Below are 27,089 nucleotides of genomic sequence, written 5' to 3' on the forward strand. Positions count from 1 at the left end.
CAAAACTCATGAGAAAGACTATCTGAATATATTTTCCTACATATAAAAGAAAATGTAGGATGTTTGAGGTAAATTATGACACAGCAGATACAGTATACAGATACACTAGAGTTTAAGGGGTAAATTTACTAAAGTGAGAGTTTTTAGAAGTGAGTTTTAGAAGAGATGCTGCCCATAGCAACCAATCAAATTCTAGCTATTATCTTCTAGAAGGTGCTAGTTAAATGTTAGGTAGAATCTGATTGGTTGCCATGGGCAACATCTCTTCTAAAACTCACTTCCAAAAACTCTCACTTTAGTAAATTTACCCCTAAGGGTTGTTCTTAGATCTGTAAATAGTTGTATGGACTCTTTACCCCTGCAAATGGACCTTGATTCACTATATTTCACTATAGTGTGTTGTGGTTGTCAGGTGTTATTTTACTCGTCAGTGTTAAGCTTTATGTACCAATAAGTACAATTTATATAGGTAAGTTATTAATAAGCTTGCATACTATTTAACCATGTAATAAACTGATTCCCGATTGCAGCAGTCACACATGTAATAAAGTCAGTCCCTATGTTCTCTTACTTCATCACTGGTTTAAGACCCAGAAGAAAATGTAAAAGTTGGAATAAATTAAGGGAGTTGTCCTAAACAAGCCATAGGCTGGACCTTGAAATTTAGTTTTTTTTACACTTTCCATGATGCACCTTTAATTGTGATATTACAAAGGGACTTCCCTAAAATGCATTGTGGTCACGCACTTATTTAAGCACTGAATGGTCAAAAATTGCCCAGTTCCTTAGGAATAATTGTGGTTAGTTAATTACCTCCAGTGGGTCTCACTCATTATTAACAGAGATGTCTGTAAAAACAGAGGTTGATCCTAGATGCCTAGAAAATGCCCCTTCTCATATTATTATAATGTCAGCGAACATTAAAACTATGACCAGCGATTATAAAATGTTCACCTTTTTTTCATATAAAATGAAAACTGTATATTGCACAGGTTCTCAGACTTCGTCCTCCAAACAGTGCATGTTTTCAAGGTCTCCTCACAGAATCACAAGTGAAATAATTAGCGCAACATGTGGATCTTTTAAAATGTGTCAATGAGTAAAGAATACACCTGTGCACCTGCCAGTTGTCCTGGAAAACTGACCTGGAACTCTTTGGACACCTGAGGAACAAATTTGAAAACCACTGCTGTATTGTAAATAACTAAAAGTGCTTTTCTTATTTTTTAAAAACTGCTTGATGATTTATTGCTTATGAGATAATATGACAACAAATTGGGGGGAACTGCTTTGGTGAAATCTAGATGAATTACTCACAGCTAGGGGTTAAGGTCACGGGTAAGGCCTAGGTTAGTGTAAGAAGTTAGGGCTAGGTAACAGGTTAGCTAGAGTTACATTTAGGTTATGGAAGGGGTTAGGGCTAAACTAGGAGTTAGGCCATTTTAGAGTTAGGGTTAAAAAATGGACACTATTTAGGCTAGGTTATATAGCTAGGCTATGATCATCAGCATGTACATGTGGCAATAATAGGAGCCTGGGACTTGCATGGGAGATGGGGCAAGGGTTCCACAACTTCTCAGTAAGTTTCCATAAAATCAGTACACTTAAAATTATTTACATAGCTTATTATTTTATCACATGACTAATGTATATTAATGTTAAGGTTAAATATAAGGAATGGGTATGAAGTCCCGGCGCCGGCAGCCCGAAGGGAGAAGATCCCAACAGGGCAGGTAAGTACCCTATCCCTATCCCTCTCCCCCCCTTACTCTAACCCTCCCTTAGTGGTGCCTAACCCTAACCTCCCCCCTAGTGCCTAACCCTAACCTCCCCCCGGGTGCCTAACCTTAAACCCCCCTTACCGCACCCTAAACCTAACCCTCCCCCTAGGGGTGCCTAACCCTAACCTCCCCCCAAAACCTAGCCCTAACCCTGCTACGCTACCTAAACCTAACCTCCCCCCCCGTGCACTAAGGGTGCCACAAACTTACCTCATTCGGACTGGCATCCTTCGGCATTCCGGCGTCAGGATTAAGATAGGCGTCAGTATTTTGAGACCTATCTTAAATCCCTTGTATTACATCCCCAATATAATAATACTTCTACCTTATACAAGTACATAAAATTACATGCAATAATAGAACTGATTAACCACTGTTACAATATCTAAAGAAAGGTGAGTTTGCTAATACATTGTGCATATATTACATTACAGCAATAGGATGCTTTGGGAAATAAACTACAGTTTTGAACTTACATGTGTCCGGCTTCATGTGACTGTTGGTAATTCCAAAGTACTGTGGGTTTTCGATGACTGGGATCTTTGTCATACCGATGATTACTGCATCTGGACCACCTTCTGAAGAAGATGGGGTGTTACTGCCATTAGAAATATGGTGGAGTGGACTGGCTGAATCATCATCATTACTAATCACAGAGGAAGGACCTAGAAAAGGAAAATAATCTCGATTACTTCACTTTTACAGTTAGTATATTTTATGGAAATTGAGTTATTCATATTATTTATATTAATTTATTTTGTTTGTTGTTTGTTCTGTACTGACTACCTATTTATTTAAAAAAACTAATACAGTAGACACAGGGTCAAGGGCCTGCTAAGTGTACAATTACTAATCATGGGCATATTCCCTAACAATGGCTAAGCCTTTCTATCCAATGGTGCAAATTCCATGCCTATGTTTTTATCACTAGTATAGCACATGTAAAGATTGGTAACTTTTGTTATTTGCTAATGTTGCATTTGCCTTTCTCTAAACATATTGTACTATTTCCGTATACTTTATATACACCACAGGTAAACACATTGGAGAAGCCTACAGAGAGCTCCAAGTAAACAGATCATAAAGGACTACATAGTATACAGTTTAACATGTCAATTATACTGCCAATAAAATGCGGACATATATGACAAGACACATGCTATAATCAAACATTTACCATGTAGCTAAACTAGTTCCAGTTTGTTAGGAATATTTCATATATTATATAATCTACTATGGTGTCCCTCTGAGGCATGCTCAGTGGAGAAGATGGCACTTATACCACCTGCTGACAGCTCCTCCAACTGACAGTAATGTGACAAAGGAAGACAGATGTAGGGTCGAAAATAATCTATACGAAGAGAGAGAGATGGGGAAGAGGCAGGGAGAGGGGAAGGTGAGGAAAGAGAGGGAAAAAAAAGTGTTGCGTGAAATAGCTAGTGATCTGATGAATGACGGTCCAAAATGTATATAATAAAATAATAGCAATCAATGGATAGGGGGCATTTTTCCTTTAAACTTTTAATTGTCTTGTACTTGTAAACACTATATAACACATATAAGAACTTTGGGCCTTATGTGCATTTGGCTGTAATTTACATAAGCTTTGCCTAATATGCAGAGGTGCAAGAATATAAAATTTGTGTATATTTCACAAAACATATTTTTGTAATGTAAATGAAAGGTGCAAGAGGCACTAATAGTGTAAAATATGTTATTAGTGTTCAGCTGGGTACACACAGAGCGATGTGGACCTAGCCGATATGCACATGGTGATGCCTCCTCCTGTCCTCCCTGCATCAGTTAGTGAGGGAGAAGGAGCCGGCCCGGGAAGCTGCCCGCTGGGTTTAGGATTTTGGCGGCAGTGGAGGGGGGTGTAAAAACTTTGCTTTTGGGCCCCCCTAGCCTAGGTCTACTTTTGTCTCTGGCCCCAGATCTTAGTTGTGGGTGTGTTTTTATTTATAATACCTTTTTTCTTAATTAGCGATCTATGGGTTTTTTTTTTTACTCCAGTTCTCCTGCTATGCTATGGGTACACTATAGGTCCCAGCATAGCATGGATACCAGGGAATACTGGTACCTGTCGTTTCTCAAGCACCAGCATGCCCTGCCAGCCCTGGGTACGCTGGAGCTTGTAGTACTACAAACAACAGCAAGCCCAACCTCTTAAAGGTGACATGGGTATGCCGTGATCTTTTAACCATTTATTTTCAACATTAACTAATACCCACTGTGTAGACAGAGTTGTGGAAATAGTGTTTGTGCTATCAGCACAGGGCTCAGGGAGGTGTCCTAGGGAGTGGGGTCCACATTTTACAAGAACCAGCCTAAGCTTTAGGTACTATAGTTGGTTACAGTTTTTATTTTGTTAGGGGGGAGTTGTTGGCTTTTAGGGGTTCACTTTTTAAAAATTATTATTTATACATCTTATAGGTAATGCAAGGTCCATGCTGCTGCTGCTGATCACCAGTACCAGGGTGGGCAACACAGATATTACTCCTAAAAGCGGTTGTATAGGATATAAGGCAGAGGTTCCCAAACGCGGTCCCATACCTCCCAACATGACCCTCTCCAGGAGGGACACAATCCTCTGGTCCTGGACTTCCCTGGTAATTTATGATTGGTGGAGGCTCCAGAGGTGAGGCTGCAGTACAGTCCACAATTCAAATAGGGGAGTCACACCAACTGCCAGTGAGTCCCAGCCAGTGATGTGTGGCAGCGTGTGAAATGACAGTTGGTGTGGCTCCCCTATTTGACTTTTGAACTGCGCTGCAGCCCCACCTCTTACCAGGGAAGTCCAGGACCAGAGCATTGTGTCCCTCCTGGAGAGGGTCATGTTGGGAGGTATGCGGTCCTGAAGGCTCCCCAACAGTTCAGGGTTTAGAGATATCCATGGTTGAGCACAGGTGATGTAATTAGTACCTCAGTCAATTTGATTTAACCACCTGTGCTCAACCATGGATAGCTCTAATACCTGAACTGTTGGGGAGCCTTGAGGACCGCGTTTGGGAACCTCTGATATAAGGAGCATGTATATGCCTTTATTCTGATTGAGCTACACTAGAACACACCTTCCCTCCCCTGCTCTATCTCTCTCTGTATACTAACTGAGATGTACTCCATTTTATCATGCGTGCACAGTACAGAAAAGCACACTTTGGTACTTTCACATTAGACCGACATGGGCCCCATTTCCTATATGTGCTGCAGCTTTTCACTTACATCATCGACACCTAATGGATTAAATGTACAATCTCCACATTTCAAGTGATTGCAAATATATAGATATTACTTTTGACCATAAATGAGATAATCTATGTATGTTTTTTCTAGGGATGTGCAGGCTCGGATAGGTTCTTTGTCCAGGAATAATGATGTTTGTCCATGCAAGATGACGTTTTGCCTCTTTCTGAGTTCCATTTTTTTAGAGGGAAAAATCCGAACTCGGCGTGCAAACTCAAACCTATCCGAGCCTGCACATCCCTAGTTTTTTCTCATTGTGACTAATATTACATTATTTCTACTGCTTTTATAAATACTGTAAGTCGTTACAAATATGAGTTTTATGTGAATAGTATGTGAGCTCAAATACTTGTATTTGACCTCATGAACTGTAACATATATAATGGAGTTTTTATACTGGCAGCTTTAATTATAATGCTGGATCATGGCATTACCCTTATACCATATCTCCTATTTGCAGTATGTATAGATTATGTTGCTGAACTACAATTTCCAGCATACCTTGCCACAGTTTAAGCATGGCCAAATAGCAAAACTGTGGCAAAGGCATGCTGGGATGTGTAGTTCTTCAACAGCTGGGGGGGCCGCGTATTGACCACCCCTACATACTGTATAGAAATTAACTGCTTTAACTATATAGATCACTAGTGCAGGTAAAACTAGTGCATGTTTACTACAGGAACAAAAATTCTACAAATGCCTGAGGACTAAGGGGTTCAAAATAAATTCTGTATCGAATATATGCCTGGTTTCCATGACAAATCTCACTGGGTATTGATAAATAGTTGATGTTATAGGCAGCAGTATTCCACTTTGAGAAGACACTGAGTGAGTAGGATTATAATAGTTAGAAGCTAATTGGTTGGTACTTTATCTCTCTCTACTTTATATCACTCCAAGGCTTGACGCATCTCCCCCTATGTTTTCAGCTCATCCATGACCTGGATCCATTAGTTACATTAAACCTTCTATCGGATGAGTTGTTGTCATGTGTGCAAACCACTTATCATACTAACATAAAATAAAGACACTGAGACGTGGATTTGGCAGATAACTTGATGGCGATTTATTGGAGCAATAATAATTATTATTTATTTAAGGATGTATGGTGGCAAAGAAAGGACGGCCAGAAATCAGCCAGATCTGCTATGCCCACACACAAACAACAAAAGGCATAGCAGGCGTAGATCGCCCAGAGTGCATACACATAACCATGTAACTCATATCATCAACAAAAGGTAACGCTCACCCCCATCTTGACTTCCCACCCGTTTAGGTGGTGATACTGCCCCCCGTTAGGTTGGTACAGCCAACTACCGGTCAACGAAGGGAGCGCCCTTAAATCATAATTGCACCCGGACTGGCGACCTGCCGTTCTTTCCCGCCACCCAAAACCAAACCCACAACATACCAAAATTTATAGGGGAGGGAGGGTGGGGAATCTGGAACAAAGAGGCTTTGGCCCACACTTTTATCCCACTATATAATGTTCCTGTTACAAACCCGCCCCTGCTTGCCATAGGCTAACTCCCACAAGTAATTTGCATACATGCCTGCCCCCATCCTAGAGGTTTAAAACACCTCTTTTCTTATGCAATCTTTCGGTTTCTCTAAACCTTCTATCGGATGAGGTGTTGTCATGTGTGCAAACCACTTATCATACTAACATAAAATAAAGACACTGAGACGTGGATTTGGCAGATAACTTGATGGCGATTTATTGGAGCAATAATAATTATTATTTATTTAAGGATGTATGGTGGCAAAGAAAGGACGGCCAGAAATCAGCCAGATCTGCTATGCCCACACACAAACAACAAAAGGCATAGCAGGCGTAGATCGCCCAGAGTGCATACACATAACCATGTAACTCATATCATCAACAAAAGGTAACGCTCACCCCCATCTTGACTTCCCACACGTTTAGGAGGTGATACTGCCCCCCGTTAGGTTGGTACAGCCAACTACCAGTCAACGAAGGGAGCGCCCTTAAATCATAATTGCACCCGGACTGGCGACCTGCCGTTCTTTCCCGCCACAGCAAGGTTCTGCTTATAGAACCGCTGCACCGCCACCATACCAAGTACTACCCCAATAACGCCAACTCCTCAAAAAGATCCCCAATAAACAATGACCAACCCTCCTCTGTTAAATGAACTCCATCAGGTCTATACATATAACTAAATCGAAATTGAATGTTCTTATGGTAAATGAAACGGCCATAATTGGCCATCGCAAATTTGGCAACTGCGAAATTAAGTTTCTTCCTAGCTTCGTCATTAGCAGGAAAACTCCTAACCCCACGCCAGACCTGTCGAGGTACAATGCAAGACCAAATTAATTTACACAAGGGCCAGGCCGATAGCACCCTCGCCAAATCGTTGACAATATCAACTCGTAATTCTACAGTGGACCTCTGCCCTAAGTCGTTGCCTCCTAAATAAGCCACCGAAATACGTGGCCTACCAAAAAGCCTTGCATACTCTAACAGTTTAGGACAAAAGGAATGCCATCTCATACCTCTGGAACCTATGCAACGGACCCTAGCTGAATATTCAAAAATTGGAGCTTGATCTGAACTCAAACCTAGCAGCCCAGAAAATATATGAGTGGCCTATAACCCAAATTTCCTGCGTGTCAAAGAGCAATCCTAAAGGTGGAGGAAAGCAGTAAATAAAAAATTAGTAATTGTCATAAAACAATAAAATTTTATGGTGTATTAGTGGGATCTGATAGAACATAAGTGAGTATCTGCCAAAAAGAAAAATTTTCTATTGGTCGCCGACTTTACTATTTGAAGTGGCTGAGACAAACAGAAGACACAAAGGGGAAGAATGGGTGGGGGGGAATTGGGAAAAAACAGGTGAACTCGGCAAGAGGTAAAATAAAAACCTGCTGAGGGATGGACTATGGCCTAATTAAATGATTGAGAATAGCCAAATTGAATCCGTCAGTTCAGGTAAAAATTGTAAAATCCCTCAAGACTCCCATTGCCAGCAATGGCGAGTAGCTAATCCCGAGTAGGACGGACAGGGGTAACAGACAAGACAGGACAGTACATGAGACAAGACAAAAACCAGGCAAGCATAAAATATAAACGTAACCGGAACAGACTGTGAAATGACTTTAAAACAAAGGGCCTTCACGCCTAGGTCGAATGTAACCTTTATAACTATCCGATTTCCAACGTCCTAGGGCCTTAATTTCTGATGCCGAGAAACCCGCAGCTGCCGCCGAAGTTGCGGCTCCGATCAGAAACGAGTGTGTACCAAAATCTTGAGGCGGGAGGCCTAAAACTGATACACACCTCTTCAAAAACCAACCAAACTGGTATTTGGTAAGCGGAGTCCTGTCCATATGCATGAGTCATGAACCAGGAACATCCGGCCGCAATAACTCATACCGCATAGCTAGTGCCACGGGGCATATCTGTTCGTACCTAGATGGACCCAACGAGATCCACCCACCCCTACCAGTCTGGTCGGTCTTTGACCGCCGAATCCTACAGAGAACAGACCTCTCACTGACCAGGATATCCGAGAGGAGCATGGCGGCATCAACCCATTTGGATGATGCCACCAGCTCCGATACCCTCAAGGTGCCGTGAAAAGCCTCTGAAAACACCACTTGAATCAGGACCGCCTCATACGCAGTAAGAGCCACTCCGAGAACCGCCCCTAATACTGCCGGAAGCAGATGAGCGTCCACAGGTCTCCTAAGGTCAGCTACTGGCCGGGAGACCCGTGCCCAACCCTTTAAAGCCTTCACAATCAGAAAACTTTTAGTAAAGTCAGGTTGGCCCTTCAATTTACAATAAAATGCAATGCCCCCCAAAGAGCGCGCAACAGAAGCCCTGGATCTGCCAGCCAAATGGAGACTCCAAATAAAAGAAAGCATCGAACGATGCTGACTCTTACCTGCCTGTTTGCTGCTACGGGAATAATCTTCCCATTCATTCCATGCCTGCCGATATGCTCGCAACGTGGAGGGGGCTAAAGACTGTTCTGCTAAGCCCTCCATGCCGGCTCGATCACCTGCCAAACATAAGAGGGGCAAAGCACAACGTCAGCACCAGGGGCCACAGATCGGGACCTAGCCCACTGGAAACGTGATAACGCATCGTCTATCTCATTCTCCACCCCAGGAACGTGTCTTGCCTTAAACATGATGTTACAGCGCAAACATGTGAGCACAGCTGCGCTAGCAAGCGCAAAACCAGCAGGGAAGCCGCATGTTGCTGATTGTATCGCATGGACCACGCCCAGGTTGTCACACCTGATAATGATGCTGCGATTGCGTAACCATTCCCCCCAGATTTCCAAGGAAACCATTATGGGAAAGAGTTTGAGAAGGAGTAAGTCCTTAGTCAAACCCTTTCCCACCCATTCTTCCAGCCAACGGCCAACGCACCAGGAGCCATCAAGGTAACATCCGAACCCTGTGGTGCCTGCTGCATCGGTGAACAGCTGCAGCTGCAAATTGTCAGCGGCTGGAGACATCCACAACCGAACACCATTAAAATCCCGAAGAAACGAGACCCAGACAGAGAGGTCCTGCTTAATCTCTGAGGATAAACGTAGCAAATGTCTCGGTTAGTGACACCAGCCGTGGCCCTTTCCAATTTACGTGAAAAAGCTCTGCCCATTGGAATTACTTTACAGGCCCAGGAGGGATTGCGCCTGCCGCAGGGTAATTCTACTGGAAGCCGTGCATTCCGCTATGGCATTACGCAACTTGACAGGCTTATCGAGAGGAATGCGACAAGAACCCGCTGAGGTACAGATCTCGATACCCAGGAATGACAAGGGGAAGGGCCCTCCGTTTTGTCCGCAGCAACGGGAACTCCAAATGAAAAAACAGCGCTCGTAAAGAAAACAAGAGATAACTGCATCTGCCTGAACCGGAAGGGCCGACACACAGAAAGTCATCGAGATAGTGGGCTATTCCATGACTACCGCAAAAATTAAATAAATAAATTCCGCGCACCAGTGTAGGAAGGTGCTAAAATGCTCGAAAAACGCACAGGACACAGAACACCCCATAGGCAAGCATTTGTCTATGCAATATCCGTTGTCCAAGCTAAAAACCCATAAACTGGAATGACTCTGGGTGCAAAGGAAGTAGACGAAAAGCTGACTCAACATCTATCTTAGCCATCAGTGCGCCCGGACCATAACACCTAATGACATCCAAAGCATCGTCAAAAGACTGGTACACCACCGAGGAAACCTCAACTGGTATGGCAAAATTTGCTGACGAGCCTGGCGGATAAGACAGATGTTGCATGAGCCTGTATTTTCCTGGAATTTTCTTGGGAACCACTCCCACCGGGGAATTCACAAGATCCCTAATGGGGGTTCTGCAAAAGGCCCTGCAATGCGCCTGACGCTAACCTCGCCAGCCACTTTTTCCCTAAGAATGTGAGGCAATTCAAAGGCAGACTTCAAATTTCTAGGCGAATATGTGTCGACATCCCTGCAAATAGGTAAACGAAAACCAAAACTGAAGCCTTTTAACGAAAATTCTGCGTCCTGCAGAACCGGGTACCAACTCAACCATTTTGCTATCGCTGTGACACGGACAGGGGATGGAACTTTACTTAGCACTTGTGCCTTTTGCTGGCTGTGCAGGCTGCTGCTGGGCACCCCCCTTGAAACACTTGGCAACTGGGTGATTGCCACCACATCGCAAGCAGAGGTGACGAAAATGATATTTTCGTCCCTGCGTACAGGTGGAATTATTAAAGGCGAAGCATTTTCCCCAGACGCCTGCTGTTAGCCCTGACGAACTGAACTAGCTGCTTTGCTCGCGTTGTACCCCTCATAGGCAGGACGCGAAGGCTGCGTGACCTCCAGCAATGTATATTTGTCGAAGTAGGAGCATAGCTGAGAATGGAGCTTCCCGGTGATAGCTGCTTGGGGCAGTGATTGCAATAATAAGCTGTGCACCCTGTAGAAATTCACTGTAGCACATGTATTCTGTCTATTTTGTAAGTTAAATGCTCAGAATACAGTATATAATACAATCTCCTCTATTGACTGATAATATGATTCAAAGGAGATAAAAGCTAGATCTAAGGTGCCATACATAAATAAAGCAGTGTCAAAGCCATTACCCCTTACTGTCAGATAACGCATCACTAAAGCATTCTATTCCCCCAATGATACCTCAATGCCCAGCATAATACTGACACTGTTTGCTGCAACTGTTTTCTACCATTAAGAGGGCATAATCAGCACAGACCAGCTATAAAATACATCATACGAATGTACTGAATGATATAATTCTGGCATATACAGGACCAGCAAACACAGTAAGCAATTATATGTAGAAGTAGAGCCATCCTGTCTGAGCTGAATCTTTTTATTTCATGTGCAGGCTCCTTTACAGATCATATGAGCAAGTTGGGGAATCTGGGAGAGGGCAGAAAAAGAAACCATGCACTGTCCTGGACATAGATGCACAGATTGGTCCCCTTATGTACTGGATGGTGTATTATCCAGTATTAATAATTGATCCAATAGGTAATCCATATCAGTGCACCCCGTACAGTGCATGTTTTCCAGATCTAGTTGGTGCACAACAATATTCATTACTGGCTTTTAACTTTTTCTACTGGCTGACACATTTAAAAGATCAACAGGGACTGTAGTGCTAGTTATTTCATTTGTGACACTGAGGGGATCCTAAAAAACATGCAACTTTAGTATTATATGCTATTTCTATTGTAGTCATCATGGTGTGTGCTGAGGGGGGGTTCAGGCAAGGCACTCATAAACCCCTCCTGCATTTGCCTATGGTGCTGGCCACTGCAGCCACAAAGATGATATTGACCAGGGGCATTAAGGACTGAAGGGAAGCACCCCTCCCCCGCACTGGCACACCTTCCACAAAGCTGCTGCAGCAGCCTGAGGGGGGATAGAACTATCAATAGGGGAACCACACCTGCAGCTCCTAATAACATGGGGGCACTGTGGAGCCAGGGACCAGGGTCTGGGGAGGCTCATTACTAGGCAGGACATAGCTACACCCACCCCCAGCAGAACAAGAAATCAGAAAAGACAGTGATTGAGGACAGAAAGGAAAAGTAAAAGCAATGATATGAAGTAAATGAAAAGAATGACTAAATACAATAAGGAAAAGGAGGAGAGAAGAAGGAGAAGCACTAAGAGAGTTTTATTAAGGAAAATGACAACTGACAAAATGCACTTCCCTGTCCTGGAGGAATCTGGAACAAAGAGGCTTTGGCCCACACTTTTAGCCCACTATATAATGTTCCTGTTACAAACCCGCCCCTGCTTGCCATAGGCTAACTCCCACAAGTAATTTGCATACATGCCTGCCCCCATCCTAGAGGTTTAAAACACCTCTTTTCTTACGCAATCTTTCGGTTTCTCTTATCTGACAAAGTGTACTGCTAATTCCCTGTTATAGTGGAGTAACTGCATCACTGCTAATAATGACCAGGGCTATCTCACCATTTCCTGCACCCCTGTGTGTCGTTAGCAAGGTTAATAGCCTGTGTTAATGGCTGAGGAATTAACCTTTTTTTATATGTTAAAAAGAGCAGGTGAGGAACAAAAAGACTATTTGGACATCTGTTGCTGTTTGAAAAAGGTCACGGCTTTGCTCTAAAGTTTAATAACTCTGTCCCAGAAGAAACAAAGCCAATAACCTGTATTTTGTGCAAGCGTAATTATTAAAGCATATAAAAAAAGAAATGAAGGATAATGTATTAGATGTAATTTCTCTTCTCATCCATTTTATGCATACTTGAATGGATACTGAGAACTACCCAATAGAGTTGATGTGCTGAAAATGCAGTATTTGAATTTCTGAATGGGATCAAATTAGAATCCTTTATGTAAGCACAATAGTGTATGGCAGTGGTTCCCAAACCGTGCGCCGTGGCACCCTGGGGTGCCTCGGGACTCTTGCAGGGATGCCTCAGGACTCTTGCAGGGGTGCCTTAGGTTGGTGGTTCAGCACCAAATCAAATTATTTATGGTCAATGTAATGTAAATATGTGACAAACAGAAGTTCAGACCTTTCCACCACCACATAACTGACCCTAAGGATGACAGGTAGCACAATTTACTTCACTTTACTACTTTACTACATTTTTCTCAATAACAAACTTTTGGCTTAGGGGTGCCATGAAAACAATCCTGATACTCTAAGGCACCGTGATTCAAGAAAGTTTGTGAACCACTGGTGTAGGGGACTATCCAGGACTCATAGATCAGATTGCTTCTCTGTATATAAAAATTGGGAGTCATTTCCTGCTTCTGTAATTTTTGAGAGTAGGTGGTATATTTACTAAAGTTTGGGTTTTTAGAAGTGGCCTTGTTGCCCTTATAGCAACCAATCAGATTCTAGCTATTATCTTCTAGAATGTGCTAGATAAATGATAAGTAGAATCTGATTGGTTGCTATGGGCAACAACTCCACTTCTAAAAACCCGCACTTTAGTAAATTCACCCCTAGGTGTGTAAGGTGCCAGCAGTGGTGTTGGCACTATTAGGGGTATTCAATATGGAGCGAAAACGCCGTTTCTGCGAGGTTTGTGCTCGGATGATGTCATTTTTGCCGCTTTTACTTTTACACCGTATTCAATTTGAAAACTTTTTGCCGATGCGAAAAGCATATTGCATTCGACCCAGCGAAAAAGTATCACCAAGGAATGGGTGGCGAAAAAAAGGTCAGAATTAGGGTTTTGGGGTGCAACATTTCGGAAACAACCCTGCAACCTTCAGACAGTCCCCCAAAAGTAAACTGTGTCAAAAAATGTTAAAAAAAATACCTCAGAGGACCCCAAAAAATCACTTTCATTTTGGGGGCAAAAAAAAAAATTGGGGGTACAAAGTTAAAAACTAGCGAACTACAATCTAGGGGGGTCCCCAAGTATGCCCCAGGTGTTTTTTTCATTGCAGGTGTTTGCGGAAGGTGGATTTCTCACGTTTTTAAAACTTCACTTTAGCAACTTTTAAATATGCTCACCCCCATTTTCAAGTACCCCAAATTTGCTGGGACTACTTATTTTCAGCAAAAAAACCTAAATACTATTCTTCACCACCTTCCCAATCCCCAAAATAGCAGCTATTGAGCCCGTTTAAAGACCCCAAAAACCTTCAGCAGGGCTAATCGGGGGTATCCAGAGTGATCCCCCATGTCAGAGCATCTTTTTGGGGGTGTTAGATTGATTTCCCCAAAAATTAGCAACGTTTTCGCTGATGTCACATTCGCCGGGTGCCGTTTTCGCTGATTTCATATTGAATACGGGTATAATCGGGGGCGCGCGATACATTTTCGCCGGCAAAAGCTCCGACGTGCGGCGAAAACTTCAACACGCATAGACGCCGAAGTTTTCGTTTCATATTGAATACCCTGTAAGATTTTTTCCTCTTTTTTTTCTCTAATATAATATGTATCATATCTTTTTGGTGATTCTTGAATAAGATTGAGCGACTTGAGTCTTCACACATAAAGCCAATGACCTAGGCTTTGGTTTGAAGGTTGCATTTGGAGGCCATTACTGTACTCTATTTATTATAACTAGGGGTGAGCGGGTTCGGATTTCTGAAATCCGAACCCCCCCGAGCCCCCCCGATCCGAGTCCGATCCGAGTCAGGCTCGACTTTTCCCGCCTGACTCGGATCTGACATCGAGGCAAAACGTCATCATCCCGCCTTCCGAGTCTCGCGGGTTTTGGATCCTATATAAGGTACCCGCGTCGGCGCCATTTTCTCACTCGGCTGTGGACAGTGAAGAGGGAGGGTGGGAGTTAGTGCTGTGTAGTGTAGTGTAGTGTAGTGCTGCTGTTGTCCACTACTTCAAAGTCCATAGGGGCTGGCTGTGTTGTGCTGTGCTGCTGTTGTTAATAGGGGCTGTGTCCACTACTTCAAAGTCCATAGGGGCTGGCTGGACTGTGTTGTGCAGTCAGTTCTCCATAGGGGCTGTGTCCACTCCAAAGTCCTGTGCAGTGTCCCAGTCCTAAAGGGGTGCTGTAGTGTTGTCCAGGGGGTGCTCTGTCCATCAGGGGTGCTCCCCCCAAGTGCTAAAAAAATAATATATTTTCTGTGTTTGTGAATTGTGTGCGCAGTAGCCGCACGTGCATCAACAAAGTAGTGCCAAGCGTGCGCCTGTGTCATAAGTAAAGGGCCGGCTGGCTTGACCGTTAAGGGTGCTGTAACCCCCGAAAGTACACTCCAGTCCAAACCAAAAAAAAAATTATTTTCTGTGTTTGTGAATTGTGTGCGCAGTAGCCGCACGTGCATCAACAAAGTAGTGCCAAGCGTGCGCCTGTGTCATAAGTAAAGGGCCGGCTGGCTTGACCGTTAAGGGTGCTGTAACCCCCGAAAGTACACTCCAGTCCAAACCAAAAAAAAAATTATTTTCTGTGTTTGTGAATTGTGTGCGCAGTAGCCGCACGTGCATCAACAAAGTAGTGCCAAGCGTGCGCCTGTGTCATAAGTAAAGGGCCGGCTGGCTTGACCGTTAAGGGTGCTGTAACCCCCAAAAGTACACTCCAGTCCAAACCAAAAAAAAAATTATTTTCTGTGTTTGTGAATTGTGTGCGCAGTAGCCGCACGTGCATCAACAAAGTAGTGCCAAGCGTGCGCCTGTGTCATAAGTAAAGGGCCGGCTGGCTTGACCGTTAAGGGTGCTGTAACCCCCGAAAGTACACTCCAGTCCAAACCAAAAAAAAAATTATTTTCTGTGTTTGTGAATTGTGTGCGCAGTAGCCGCACGTGCATCAACAAAGTAGTGCCAAGCGTGCGCCTGTGTCATAAGTAAAGGGCCGGCTGGCTTGACCGTTAAGGGTGCTGTAACCCCCGAAAGTACACTCCAGTCCAAACCTAAAAAAAAATTATTTTCTGTGTTTGTGAATTGTGTGCGCAGTAGCCGCACGTGCATCAACAAAGTAGTGCCAAGCGTGCGCCTGTGTCATAAGTAAAGGGCCGGCTGGCTTGACCGTTAAGGGTGCTGTAACCCCCGAAAGTACACTCCAGTCCAAACCAAAAAAAAAATTATTTTCTGTGTTTGTGAATTGTGTGCACTGTGGCTGCACGTGCATCAACAAAGGAGCAGCGCCAAGCGTGCGCCTGTGTCCCATAAGTAAAGAGCCGGCTGGCTCATTTCTTAAAGGGTGGTGTAACCCACAAAGTGCACTACTCTCCAGCAAAAATAAAATAATATTTTCTGTGTTTGTGTGCGCTTTAGCCGCACGTATATATATCAATATAACATAAATGGAGGACCAAACTTTCTCCGATAAAAATAAAATAGGGAAAGATCAAGAACCTCTTCCTCCTAGTGCTGTTGCTGCTGCTGGGAGTTGTTCATCATCCCAGAGAGGAAGTAGGAACATCACTACTTTTACTAAACAATTGACCCTCCAACAGTCCCTAGCGATGAGGATGAAGTACGACAGCAGTCATCCTGAAGCAAAACGTATAACTGAGGCCTTGACTGCTATGTTGGTGTTAGACGTGCGTCCGGTATCCGACATTAGTGCAGTGGGATTTAGACAATTGATGGAGGTAGTGTGTCCTCGGTTCCAAATCCCGTCTAGATTCCACCTGCATCCTCAAAGCAGCAGCGACAAGCGTGCGTCTGTCTGTTAAAGGGTGGTGACACCCTCAAAGTGTGCTACACAAACAATTAAAATATTGTTCTTTTTTTTTTGGTCTTTGTGAAATGTGTGGGCTGTAGCCGCACCTGCATCCTTAAAGCAGCAGCGACAAGCGTGCGTCTGTCTGTTAAAGGGTGGTGACACCCTCAAAGTGTTCTACACAAACAATTAAAATATTGTTCTTTTTTTTTCGGTCTTTGTGAAATGTGTGGGCTGTAGCCGCACCTGCATCCTTAAAGCAGCAGCGACAAGCGTGCGTCTGTCTGTTAAAGGGTGGTGTAACTCTCAAAGTGTTCCAAAAAATAAAAAACTATTTTTTTAATGTGTTTGTGACTTGTGTGCGATGTAGCCACACTTGCATCCTCAAAGCAGCAGCGACAAGCGTGCGTCTGTCTGTTAAAGGGTGGTGACACCCTCAAAGTGTGCTACAGAAACAATTAAAATATTGTTCTTTTTTTTTCTGTCTATGTGAATTGTGTGGGCTGTAGCCGCACCTGCATCCTTAAAGCAGCAGCGACAAGCGTGCGTCTGTATGTTAAAGGGTGATGACACCTCAAAGTGTTCTACACAAACAATTAAAATATTGTTCTTTTTTTTTTCGGTCTTTGTGAAATGTGTGGGCTGTAGCCGCACCTGCATCCTTAAAGCAGCAGCGACAAGCGTGCGTCTGTCTGTTAAAGGGTGGTGACACCTCAAAGTGTTCTACACAAACAATTAAAATATTCTTCTTCTTTTTTCTGTCTTTGTGAATTGTGTGGGCTGTAGCCGCACTTGCATCCTCAAAGCAGCAGCGACAAGCGTGCGTCTGTCTGTTAAAGGGTGGTGTAACCCTCAAAGTGTGCTCCACAAACAATAAAAATATTCTTTTTTTTTTTCTGTCTTTGTGAATTGTGTGGGCTGTAGCCGCACTTGAATCCTCAAAGCAGCAGCGACAAGCGTGCGTCTGTCTGTTAAAGGATTACATCGGTGACAGCATCCAAGTAGGCATGTCAGACAGGCCGTACCTGTACTGGCAGGAAAAAGAAGCAATTTGGAGGTCCCTGTACAAACTGGCTCTATTTTACCTGGGTTGCCCCCCCTCCAGTGTGTACTCCGAAAGAGTGTTTAGTGCAGCCGGGAACCTTGTCAGCGAAAGGCGTAGGAGGTTGCTTCCACAAAATGTGGAGAAGATGATGTTCATAAAATGAATTATCAACTCTTCCAGGGAGACCAGCCTCCAGAACGTACAGAGGGACCTGTGGTTCCAGCAGGGACGAATTAATACTCTGTGAGGATGAGGATGTACACACTGAAGAGGGTGAGGAATCGGTGGATGAGGAGGATGAGGATGACATCTTGCCTCCGTAGAGCCAGTTTGTGCAGGGACACATTAATTGCCAGCTTGTTTTGTGGGGGCCCAAACGAACCAATCATTTCAGCCACAGTTGTGTGGCAGACCCTGGCGCTGAAATTATTGATTTGTTAAAGTGTGCATGTCCTGTTTATACAACATAAGGGTGGGTGGGAGGGCCCAAGGACAATTCCATCTTGCACTTCTTTTTTTTCTTTGCATTATGTACAGTTTGGGGCCTAGTTTTTCTAACTGCCATCCTGTCTGCCACTGCAGTGTCACTCCTAGATGGGTCACGTGTTTGTGCCGCCCACTCGTGTCGCTTAGCATAGTCATCCAGCTACCTCGGTGCAACCTTTTGGACATGAAAACACTATTGTGAGGTGTGAGGTGTTCAGAATAGACTGGAAGTGAGTGGAAATTAAGGTTATTGAGGTTAATAATAGCATAGGAGCAGAGAAACCAACAAATTCTGTGATTTTAGCTGTTTTTATGCTTTTTTTAAAAAAAATACAGATCCAAAACACAAAACCCAGAACCCAAAACACGGAAGGGTGGTTTTGGCAAAACCAATCCAGATCCAAAACACGAAGAAAGATCCAGATCCAAAACCAAAACACAAAACACGAAAAGTGGCCGGTGCACACCCCTAATTATAACATGTATTATTTTCCATGAAGATGTATTCACAATTCACAACAATTACTAGGAATCCCTAAATTTCCAAGTACACATGACAGGATGTGCATGCATCCCAAAGCCAATTTGCCTATTAGAGAAAAAAGTGTAATCTTGTGAATAGATACAATATAGAGTAAAATGCAGTAGAAATAAATGTGACCATAGATTACAGGTGGTTTCTGTAGCAACAGTCTCCTTCCTGCTTGGCCTGTCATGTTTGAACTCCGTGCAGGCAATGTCCGCATCTGCTGCCAGCAAAGCATTGATAAATGCCCCCAATCATGACACATACTGGTAAATGCTTGCTTATTTGACAAATTAGCTGTTTTACATGAAATTGCCACATTCCATTCTCTTAATGCAGCACTGACTAAATCACATTATAGCCACAGACATGTAGCTGACACTTGCTGTAAAGCAGAATACCCAGGAAACACAAATGAGAAAACAATCTTCTGAAATGCAATTTTAAAAAAGCAGATTTCTGCTGACAAGGAGCCAGAGCGTGCCCTCTCATAAATCATGGAGGCCCTGGTAAGTGCCTAAACTCTGCTTATCCTGATTAAATGGGGTCACATAATTACTTGTCTCAATGATCTAACTAGCCAGATTCTGACAACTATTATTGACTGCGTCTTGTCAAGCAACTCTTTCCTATTCCTGGCAATGTATGTGGTACCCCCTTCACTTTATATAGATGTGCACCTTCATAAATGCAGTTCTAATGATTAAGTAAGTTATTATGCATTCATTTCATTTTGAAGTGCTGTCATGAAAGTGTGTAGGCAGTGTATTAGTACACTAGCTCTAGTATTTTGTAGCATTCTCAAATTTACAGAGACATAATGTAAAGCAAAAGAATTCCCATTTGCCTGCTATCCCTATAGATTGGTGACTCCTGCTGCTCCTGTGCTGTGGCTGCTGGATAACCTCTCACACAAATCAGCATATGCTCCGATTGACATTCCTCACATAACAACACATTGTTATAAGTATTATTGTAGCAAATAAAAGATGTGTATTTCATATTTGTAAGTAAAGGATGTATGGCTTATGTGAGTATGTTTCAGTATGAATATTAAAGCAATGCTGTCAATAAGTTGATTGGAATTGGTAATATTGTGATTGGTCATATTGTGATTTATTCTACATTAATATACAAGACTTTTCGGTGATGACATCCTATTCTGTATTGTATTCAGTATCAGTACTATAAATGTTACTCGGTCCAAATCCCGACATGGCGGCTCCCCCCCTCCCGTGGCTAACTCGATGGGCGCCCCGGACTTACCTTGTTCGGGCACGCGTCGTCCTGGATTCCGGCGTCGGGATTATTATAGGTGTCGGTATTTCAACGCCTATCATAAATCCCTAGCCGGCATTCTGCTGTCGGAATTGTGACCGGCAGTCACATAACTACAGCCCCTGGGATGAAATGCACCATATGCAGAAATTCCTATTGCTATAATGTAATGATCCATGTCACTTTTCTGTGATGCCATATGTTGGTGAGTTCCCCTAATACTACAATATGGTATCTATATATTATAGAAGTAAAAGCCATATGGGCAGCTTTGCCTTATACATCAATAGGTCTCCACCGTTGATTGCAACGCACAATTAATACAACAATTTGTTTCAATTTAGAAATGTAAGAGATTATATAAGAGGACTAAGGGGGAGATTTAATAAAGTTTGGAGAGAGATACAATTGTGAGAGATAAAGCACCAACCAATCAGCTCCTATCTGTCATTTTTCAAACAGCCTGTAATGTGACATTTAGGAGCTGATTGGTTGATGCTTTTTCTCTCACAATTTTCTCTCTCTCCAAGCTTCATTAAATCTCCCCCTAAGGCCAAAAAATCAAAAAGTCACTTTAACTGTGCATTGGATTAATTGCAGACTGAGCAGATGCAACAACCTGGTGCTTCATTAACACGTATACTGCATGGGGAAAAAAATCAATTGTAGAGGAGACTGTAGATTTATGACTTGCTGAATGCTGAAACATAGAGATCACATGGGTTAGCAAGAGTGACAAGACACCTGATACTGCAACTGGGAATCCAATACTTGTATTAGGGCCTGATTCAGCAAGGTTCGCAACTGCTAATACGCACACAATCGGCCGATTATTGCATACTGTGCATGCGTATGCATCGCAGTGCGCGAACCAGTCACTGCGATCGGGACTGCGCAGACCCATCGCAATAGTGATTGACAGGAAGTACCGTTTGGGGGAGGTGATGGAGGGATGGTTGGCGAAACGCAGGAGTGCCAGTGCATTTGAACGCCGTTGCAGAGACGTGCATAAATTATCCACATAGGTAGCCTGAGCTCTCACAGCGTACAGGGAGTTTAGCAATTTCTGAGTAAGGTCTGACCTTGTGCAAGTGTGCATGAGGCTGCGATGGTACTCGATGGTACCGATGGTTTTGCAGTCTTGCTAAGTATTACGAAGGTAGGTAGGTGGAAGGTAAAGTGGTCACCCTTAAGTTGTGCTGCGACGGCATAGCGATCGCAGAGGATTGGGATATGATCGCAGTGAGACTGCATGCGTAATCACTATTGCAATCGCATTTGCGATCCTTCTTGCTGAATCAGGCCCTTAGTGTGTAATGACAACAAATAGGAAACACACATTGCAGTCTGGTGCACATGGAATATATCACAAAGTGCATACAAAATGTTTATGAGGTACCCTATCAGAAATAGGGAGACAGGTGTGTGGCCATGATCCATGGGGTGTGGGTTCCTGGCTTCCCCCAGAACAGCTCCTTGAGCACATCCTTTTAGTGCCACTGGTGCACAATGTACTTGTCCGCCGCTGCTCTGTGTAGTTAATGGGAGATACTGTAACAGGGCCGTAACTAGGGTGGTGCTACATGTGCCATGGCACAGGGCAGGGGGCGTAGTTTGGGCCTGTCAATTTTTTTGTTATAATCATTCTTACTTGTAGCTACCTCCTTCTTTTATCCCCGGCATCTTCTGGTCGCCCCTATCTCCTCCAGGGCCGACTCCCCCTTCATTTGGTCAACTCCCCAAGCACCTTCAGTCACATCCTCTTTTATTTCTGATGGCAGTTCTGGACACAGCCACCATTTCCCGACCCACGTTTTACCAACACACCTCAAGTACCCTTGCCAGGAGAGTTCAGCTGCCAATGCAGGGTACATACATGGATCTCCCCGCTGTTGATATTTGCTGCATATACACTACAAGTATTCTATACCTTCAGTCGCTGATCTATACTGCCGGCTCCAGGCTTGTGCACAGATGTTCTTGAGTTACCTTTGCTGTTATCACCATTGACTTCAATGGGAAGAACCGTTCATTGGCTGAGAAGCAGAGGGCTCGCCTCTCTCAGCCAATGAATGCTCAGCGGCAGGTTTTCCATTGGGAAATCCCGCCGCTAACCTCTCATTCGGGAAGTACGTGGGTCCGCGCTTTCCGTTTTTTTAATTTTGCTAAGTACCTGGAAGCCTACTTTGGACCAAACAGGAGCCAAACTTTGCATAGGAGACGGTGAGTATGGATATTTTTGCACAGGTGCCGTATGGATAATCTACTGGAGAAGGAGACAGATGGCTACAGGGATACATAGGTGAGTATGTGTACATGTGTGTGCATGTGTGTGTACATGTGTGAATGCATGTATGTTTAATAAACTTATACTGTGTACGGTGTGTATGTCCTGTGTTTATTTTAAGATTGCTTTTGCGTTGGAACTGCAGGCACAAGTGGTGCCGGGGATTGCCCCGGGCTCTCAGCCTAGGCCTTGATTGCCCTTTATTGTGGGGGTCCCCAGGGATCCCCGGCCTGGGCTGATTAGTGGTTAGGGTTAATGCTTCGGCTGGGGGGCCCGGTGAAAGGGCTACCCTGGTTGTGACATTAGCTCCCCGCTAGAAAAAGTTTGGTGCTGGTTCTGGATAATACAGGGGGACCCTACTCATTTTTCCCCCTGTATTTCCAGAACCAGGACTGGATCAGAGCCCAGTGCTGGTTGCGCAAAGTACAGGGGACCCCCTATGTCGTTTGTCCCCCATATTTTGAGAACCAGGGCTGGTTCTAGCCCGGTGCTGGTTGTGCTTAAGTACAGGGGACCCCTACGTCATTTGTCCCCTGTATTTAACTAGACCCAGCACTGGGTCACTAAAAGCCTGGAGCTGGTTGCTCTTTGGGGAATGGGGGCACACCATTTTTTTTTTACACAGATTTTTTTTAACGCAGCAGCACTGACCCATGCGGGCTCTGGGCCTGATTCAGAGCCGCTCGCAAGCGGCCGCTCGTTCGCTCCGAGCGATGTTCGCACATCTGCGCATGCGTATGGGTCGTAATGCGCATGCGCCAACCAGTCAGTGCGGTCGGAAATCGTGTGCCTGCTAATTTGAGTGACAGGATGAGGCGTTTGTGGGTGGTAACAGGGGAAGGTGCTTGAAAACGGGGAGTGGAGATCCGAACGCAGGCGTGCCAAACGGTCAAAATGGGCGTTTTAAGGGTATGCATAATTAACAAAGCAGCGTCATCGACCACATCACTTGGTTGTTTCTTAGCCTGAACTGTTCGCATGATTGCGGTAGGAAAATCCAACCACAAGCACTGCGAGCAGTTCAGATGCCTTTCGATGTACTCGATTAATCTAATAAATAGCGGAGATAACGTATGATGCGAGCGGCCAGGGGGCGTCTTTACAAAATAGTGAGCGCATGTTTCGTACTCTCGCTCAGACATAGAGGCGTTAACAGACCGCAAAGAGCGAGCGCTCAAATTAAATAGCCGGCCCCTTTTCTGAACGAGCGAGCGCAAATAGCGTCCGGCTCTGAATCAGGCCCTCTGTATCAATGACACACATACAAGTAGCACGGATCTCCTGGTACGTGCGTGCATCTGTGTCATTGAAATACACAGCAGCACAGACGGGTCTCACTGACCCATCCGTGCTCTATGTCAATGACACAGATGCATGTAGCACGGATATCCCTGGTCTGTGCTACATGCATCTGTATTGTGTAGTATGTGACAAACAGCATACGATATGTGTCACATCGTACAGGATAGGTCGTAATCTTAGCGTTTTCCCGTAAGATCTATGATCCAGCTATACGACGGCGGGGACGCGCATCAGCATTGTAATCGTCCAAAAACAACACATGAAGCACAGGATTGATCGTTACGATCGATCGAAATCGTCCAAAAAATCGCACTGTGGGCCTGATTCAGAGCCGAACGCTCTGACCAGAGCGCTCGCTCTGAATCAGTGCCCTCCTACCTGAAAATGGAGCGGCCTCCTGGCCACTCGCATAGCTGTGGGTGACCACCCACAGCATATGCGAGCGGCTAAAAAGATGGTCGCGATGGTCAAGACCATCGCGACCATCGGGCTTACGACGAGACCCTGCGGTAGGGTCTCAGTGCCGCAAGCCCAGGAGTGATTTTTGCTCTATCAGAGCCAAAATCACTCCCACTGACATCATTACTGATGTCAGTGGGGCCGGCTTCAGACGGTAGGCGTTCCCATGGGAACGCCTCCGTCTGGCAGCCACGCCCCCAGCATGCCCACCAAAGGGGGCGTGCTGTCACTCACCATCGACAGCACGCCCCCTTTGGTGCGAGACCCCGAGCGACGAGGAATACGTCGTGCGCATGTGCATTCGCACAACATCGACCCGCTTGCGAGCGTCCTTTGCTCGCCAGCGGGTCTGAATGACCCCCTGTGTATCAGCTGCTATAGACTGTCTCAAGATGGCATTTGTTATTGGGTGATCAAGCTTTGAAAAGACTCTTAACTATTTAATATGACTTTCCCCAAGGCTTCCAGAAACACATTTATTTTTCTGTATATTTAAGGGATCTATAAATCATTGTTGGCAGTGCAGTGGGGTCTAGTAAATAACATTTCTTATTGCCCCATGTTGCAGAGATAAGATATGTTTTTGAGTATTTTCATTAATCAAGAAACACCTGCCAGGACAGCAACTCCAAAAGGAACCTGTGCCAACAAACAGCTTAGCAGTAAAGTGATATCCACCACTAGTGATATCTGTACTACCTGGTCTGTCACTGTGCAGCCATGAGGCCATGTATGCTAAGAATCATTTTGTGAATCACCACAACTGGAGGTAAATGGAGGTTGTGGAGGATAGTCTTCTAATTCCTTTCTGGCAATGTTCTCCCTATAAGGTCAATGCTGCTAACAAATTATAATGAATACATAACCCAGACTGCAGTCCTTATTGAGAATAATGAGGACTGAGGTCTCCAGTGTTAGATTGCAGAACACAGGAGATATCTCTTACATTAGATATTTGTTAAATACATCAGATATTTAAACCAAGTGGAAACTACTGTTTCTGTGTGGTTTTAGACTTAGGAAATCTACCGACATTCTGCTTTTCCAGTGGAACATTTTTTGTTTCTTCCTGTTAAGAAAGTTATGCCAACCACTAGATGTTTGTTATTATTAATTTGTGGATGCATTAAAATTCACGATCCAAAATGCAATTACCATACACTTTTATGATACTCTATATCTTGATTGGTGGTGACCAGAATGCTCTCTGTATTGAATTGTGGTCACTGATATGCTCTGTATTGTACTGCAGTCACTGGGATGCTGTCTGTATTGTAAAACAGTCACTTGAATAGAATCTGTATTGTATGGTGGTCATTGTAATGCTCTCTGTACTGTATGGCACTCACTTGGATGTTCCTGGTATTGTATGGGGGTAATTGGAATGCTCTCTGTAATGTATGTGGGTCACTAGGATGTTCTCTGAATTGTATGGCAGACACTGGGATGCTCTGTGTATTGTATGGTGGTCACTAGGATGATCTCTGTATTGTATTGCTGTCATTAAGATGCTCTCTAAAGTTTTCTTTATAGGTAATCAGATCAATTGTGTTTTCCTTTATATGGTTAGGAAAATATATTTGAACACCATCCACATTTGTGTTGGCTACACCTATAATTGATTTCATCCTGTCACATAAGGCTACTTTCAGATTTTTTTCTAGGGCTATCTGAAGGTCCCTTGGTTGGGAGCCTAGTGCCCTTGTGGCTACTTTACTCAGATGTGGTGGTTAGCCCCATGTCATGACTAGAGAAGTAACAGTGTAAAGCTGATGTGGAGCACTTCTACAGATCATTCCTAATGTAGGGTTGGCATGGACAGAACAGGGTATATCAACCTGATGTTTGATAAATAAACTCCCCCAACAAAGATTATCTCTGGCAGTATTCCCATAAGTATACATGTTGATACAAAAACTATTCTGTTAGCTGGATAAAACACCCATTTTCTAAAGTAAAAATTATTTTTACGCTTTGATAAATTAGCCTGTTTAAATGGGTTTGGTATATTTTGTCGACATTCACCATGTTGACATTCATAATGTAGACATGAGAATGCTGACATGGTCATAATGTAGACAGTGAACATGGTGACATGTTCATCTTGTCAACATTCAGCATATTGGAACTGATGAAATGTTGACATGGTCAGAATGTCGACAATGTCTATTTAAGTGAAGCCTAACCTGCATCCTAAACCCTTAAACTATCCTAACCCTAACCTTATAACTAAGCATAACCCTAATGTTAATGTCAACATTTTCACAATGTTGACATATCATATGTTGCATTCTGTCCATGTTGACAGTTTCAGGTCTTGACATTTATGACATCTTAACCATGTTGACATCATAACTGTCGACAATTTGGTGTCAACATTGAGAACATTGACTTGATGACTGCATATCGTTTCGAAAAATCAAGTTTATTTTAATGATGGGCTACTGCTCATGCCCCAGGCTGAAATATGTCAGTCAGCCCTTTTTTGGCCACTATCATGGTTACCAAGTTTAGTGACATTCCATAAAGGTCACATTTTTTGTTGCCAGGAGAGAAGGCAATCTAGAGTTCCTACAAAACTCCTCATAAGATAATGCCTCGCAGTGACTTGTGCCATGTAGATATGTTATACTGTGTGACCAAGTTTATCTGTAATCATGTCCAATTGCTTTCCCAACACTGCTTGAGACATTTGTGGCAACCACTTCTGGTTACACCTGTACATAGCTTGAAAGAGGAAATAGCTAAAAAAAACAAAACAAAAAAAAAACAAAGACTAGGTCAAACCTCATTATATTGATGGTTCAAGCAAAAATAAAAGATTTGAGCAGATATTTAAAACTAAAGCAATGTTTTCGTCACATTCCCGTGTATCGCCCTATTCAATTCCGGGACATTTGCGAAAAGTCCATAGGCAAAAACATGCGTAAAAGTTTCTCCACCCAGAGGCAGGAGAAAAGTTTTGCAAGACCCCTATTTGGGTTAAAAAAGTGGGGAGTTGGGTCAGAACCCTTTGGACACCCCCTAGTGACTAATTATGCACAAAAAAAATCCCCTAAAAAGACATG

The 27,089-nt window shown here is 43.8% G+C and overlaps 1 protein-coding gene across 3 annotated transcripts in view; it reads right to left on the bottom strand.

Annotated features, from left to right (window-relative positions):
• Positions 1 to 27,089, bottom strand: part of NTRK2 (neurotrophic receptor tyrosine kinase 2) — a 334,844-nt gene that overhangs the window by 109,771 nt on the left and 197,984 nt on the right. For all 3 annotated transcript variants that reach the window (XM_088470100.1, XM_088470098.1, XM_088470099.1), the window contains one exon: positions 2,258 to 2,446. In XM_088470100.1, coding sequence (XP_088326226.1) covers positions 2,258 to 2,446 — 189 coding nt within the window. The remainder of the gene's footprint in view (positions 1 to 2,257; positions 2,447 to 27,089) is intronic.

The sequence above is a fragment of the Taudactylus pleione genome, unplaced genomic scaffold (assembly GCF_031769625.1).
Source record: "Taudactylus pleione unplaced genomic scaffold, aTauple2 ptg000095l, whole genome shotgun sequence".
Lineage (NCBI taxonomy): Eukaryota > Metazoa > Chordata > Amphibia > Anura > Myobatrachidae > Taudactylus > Taudactylus pleione.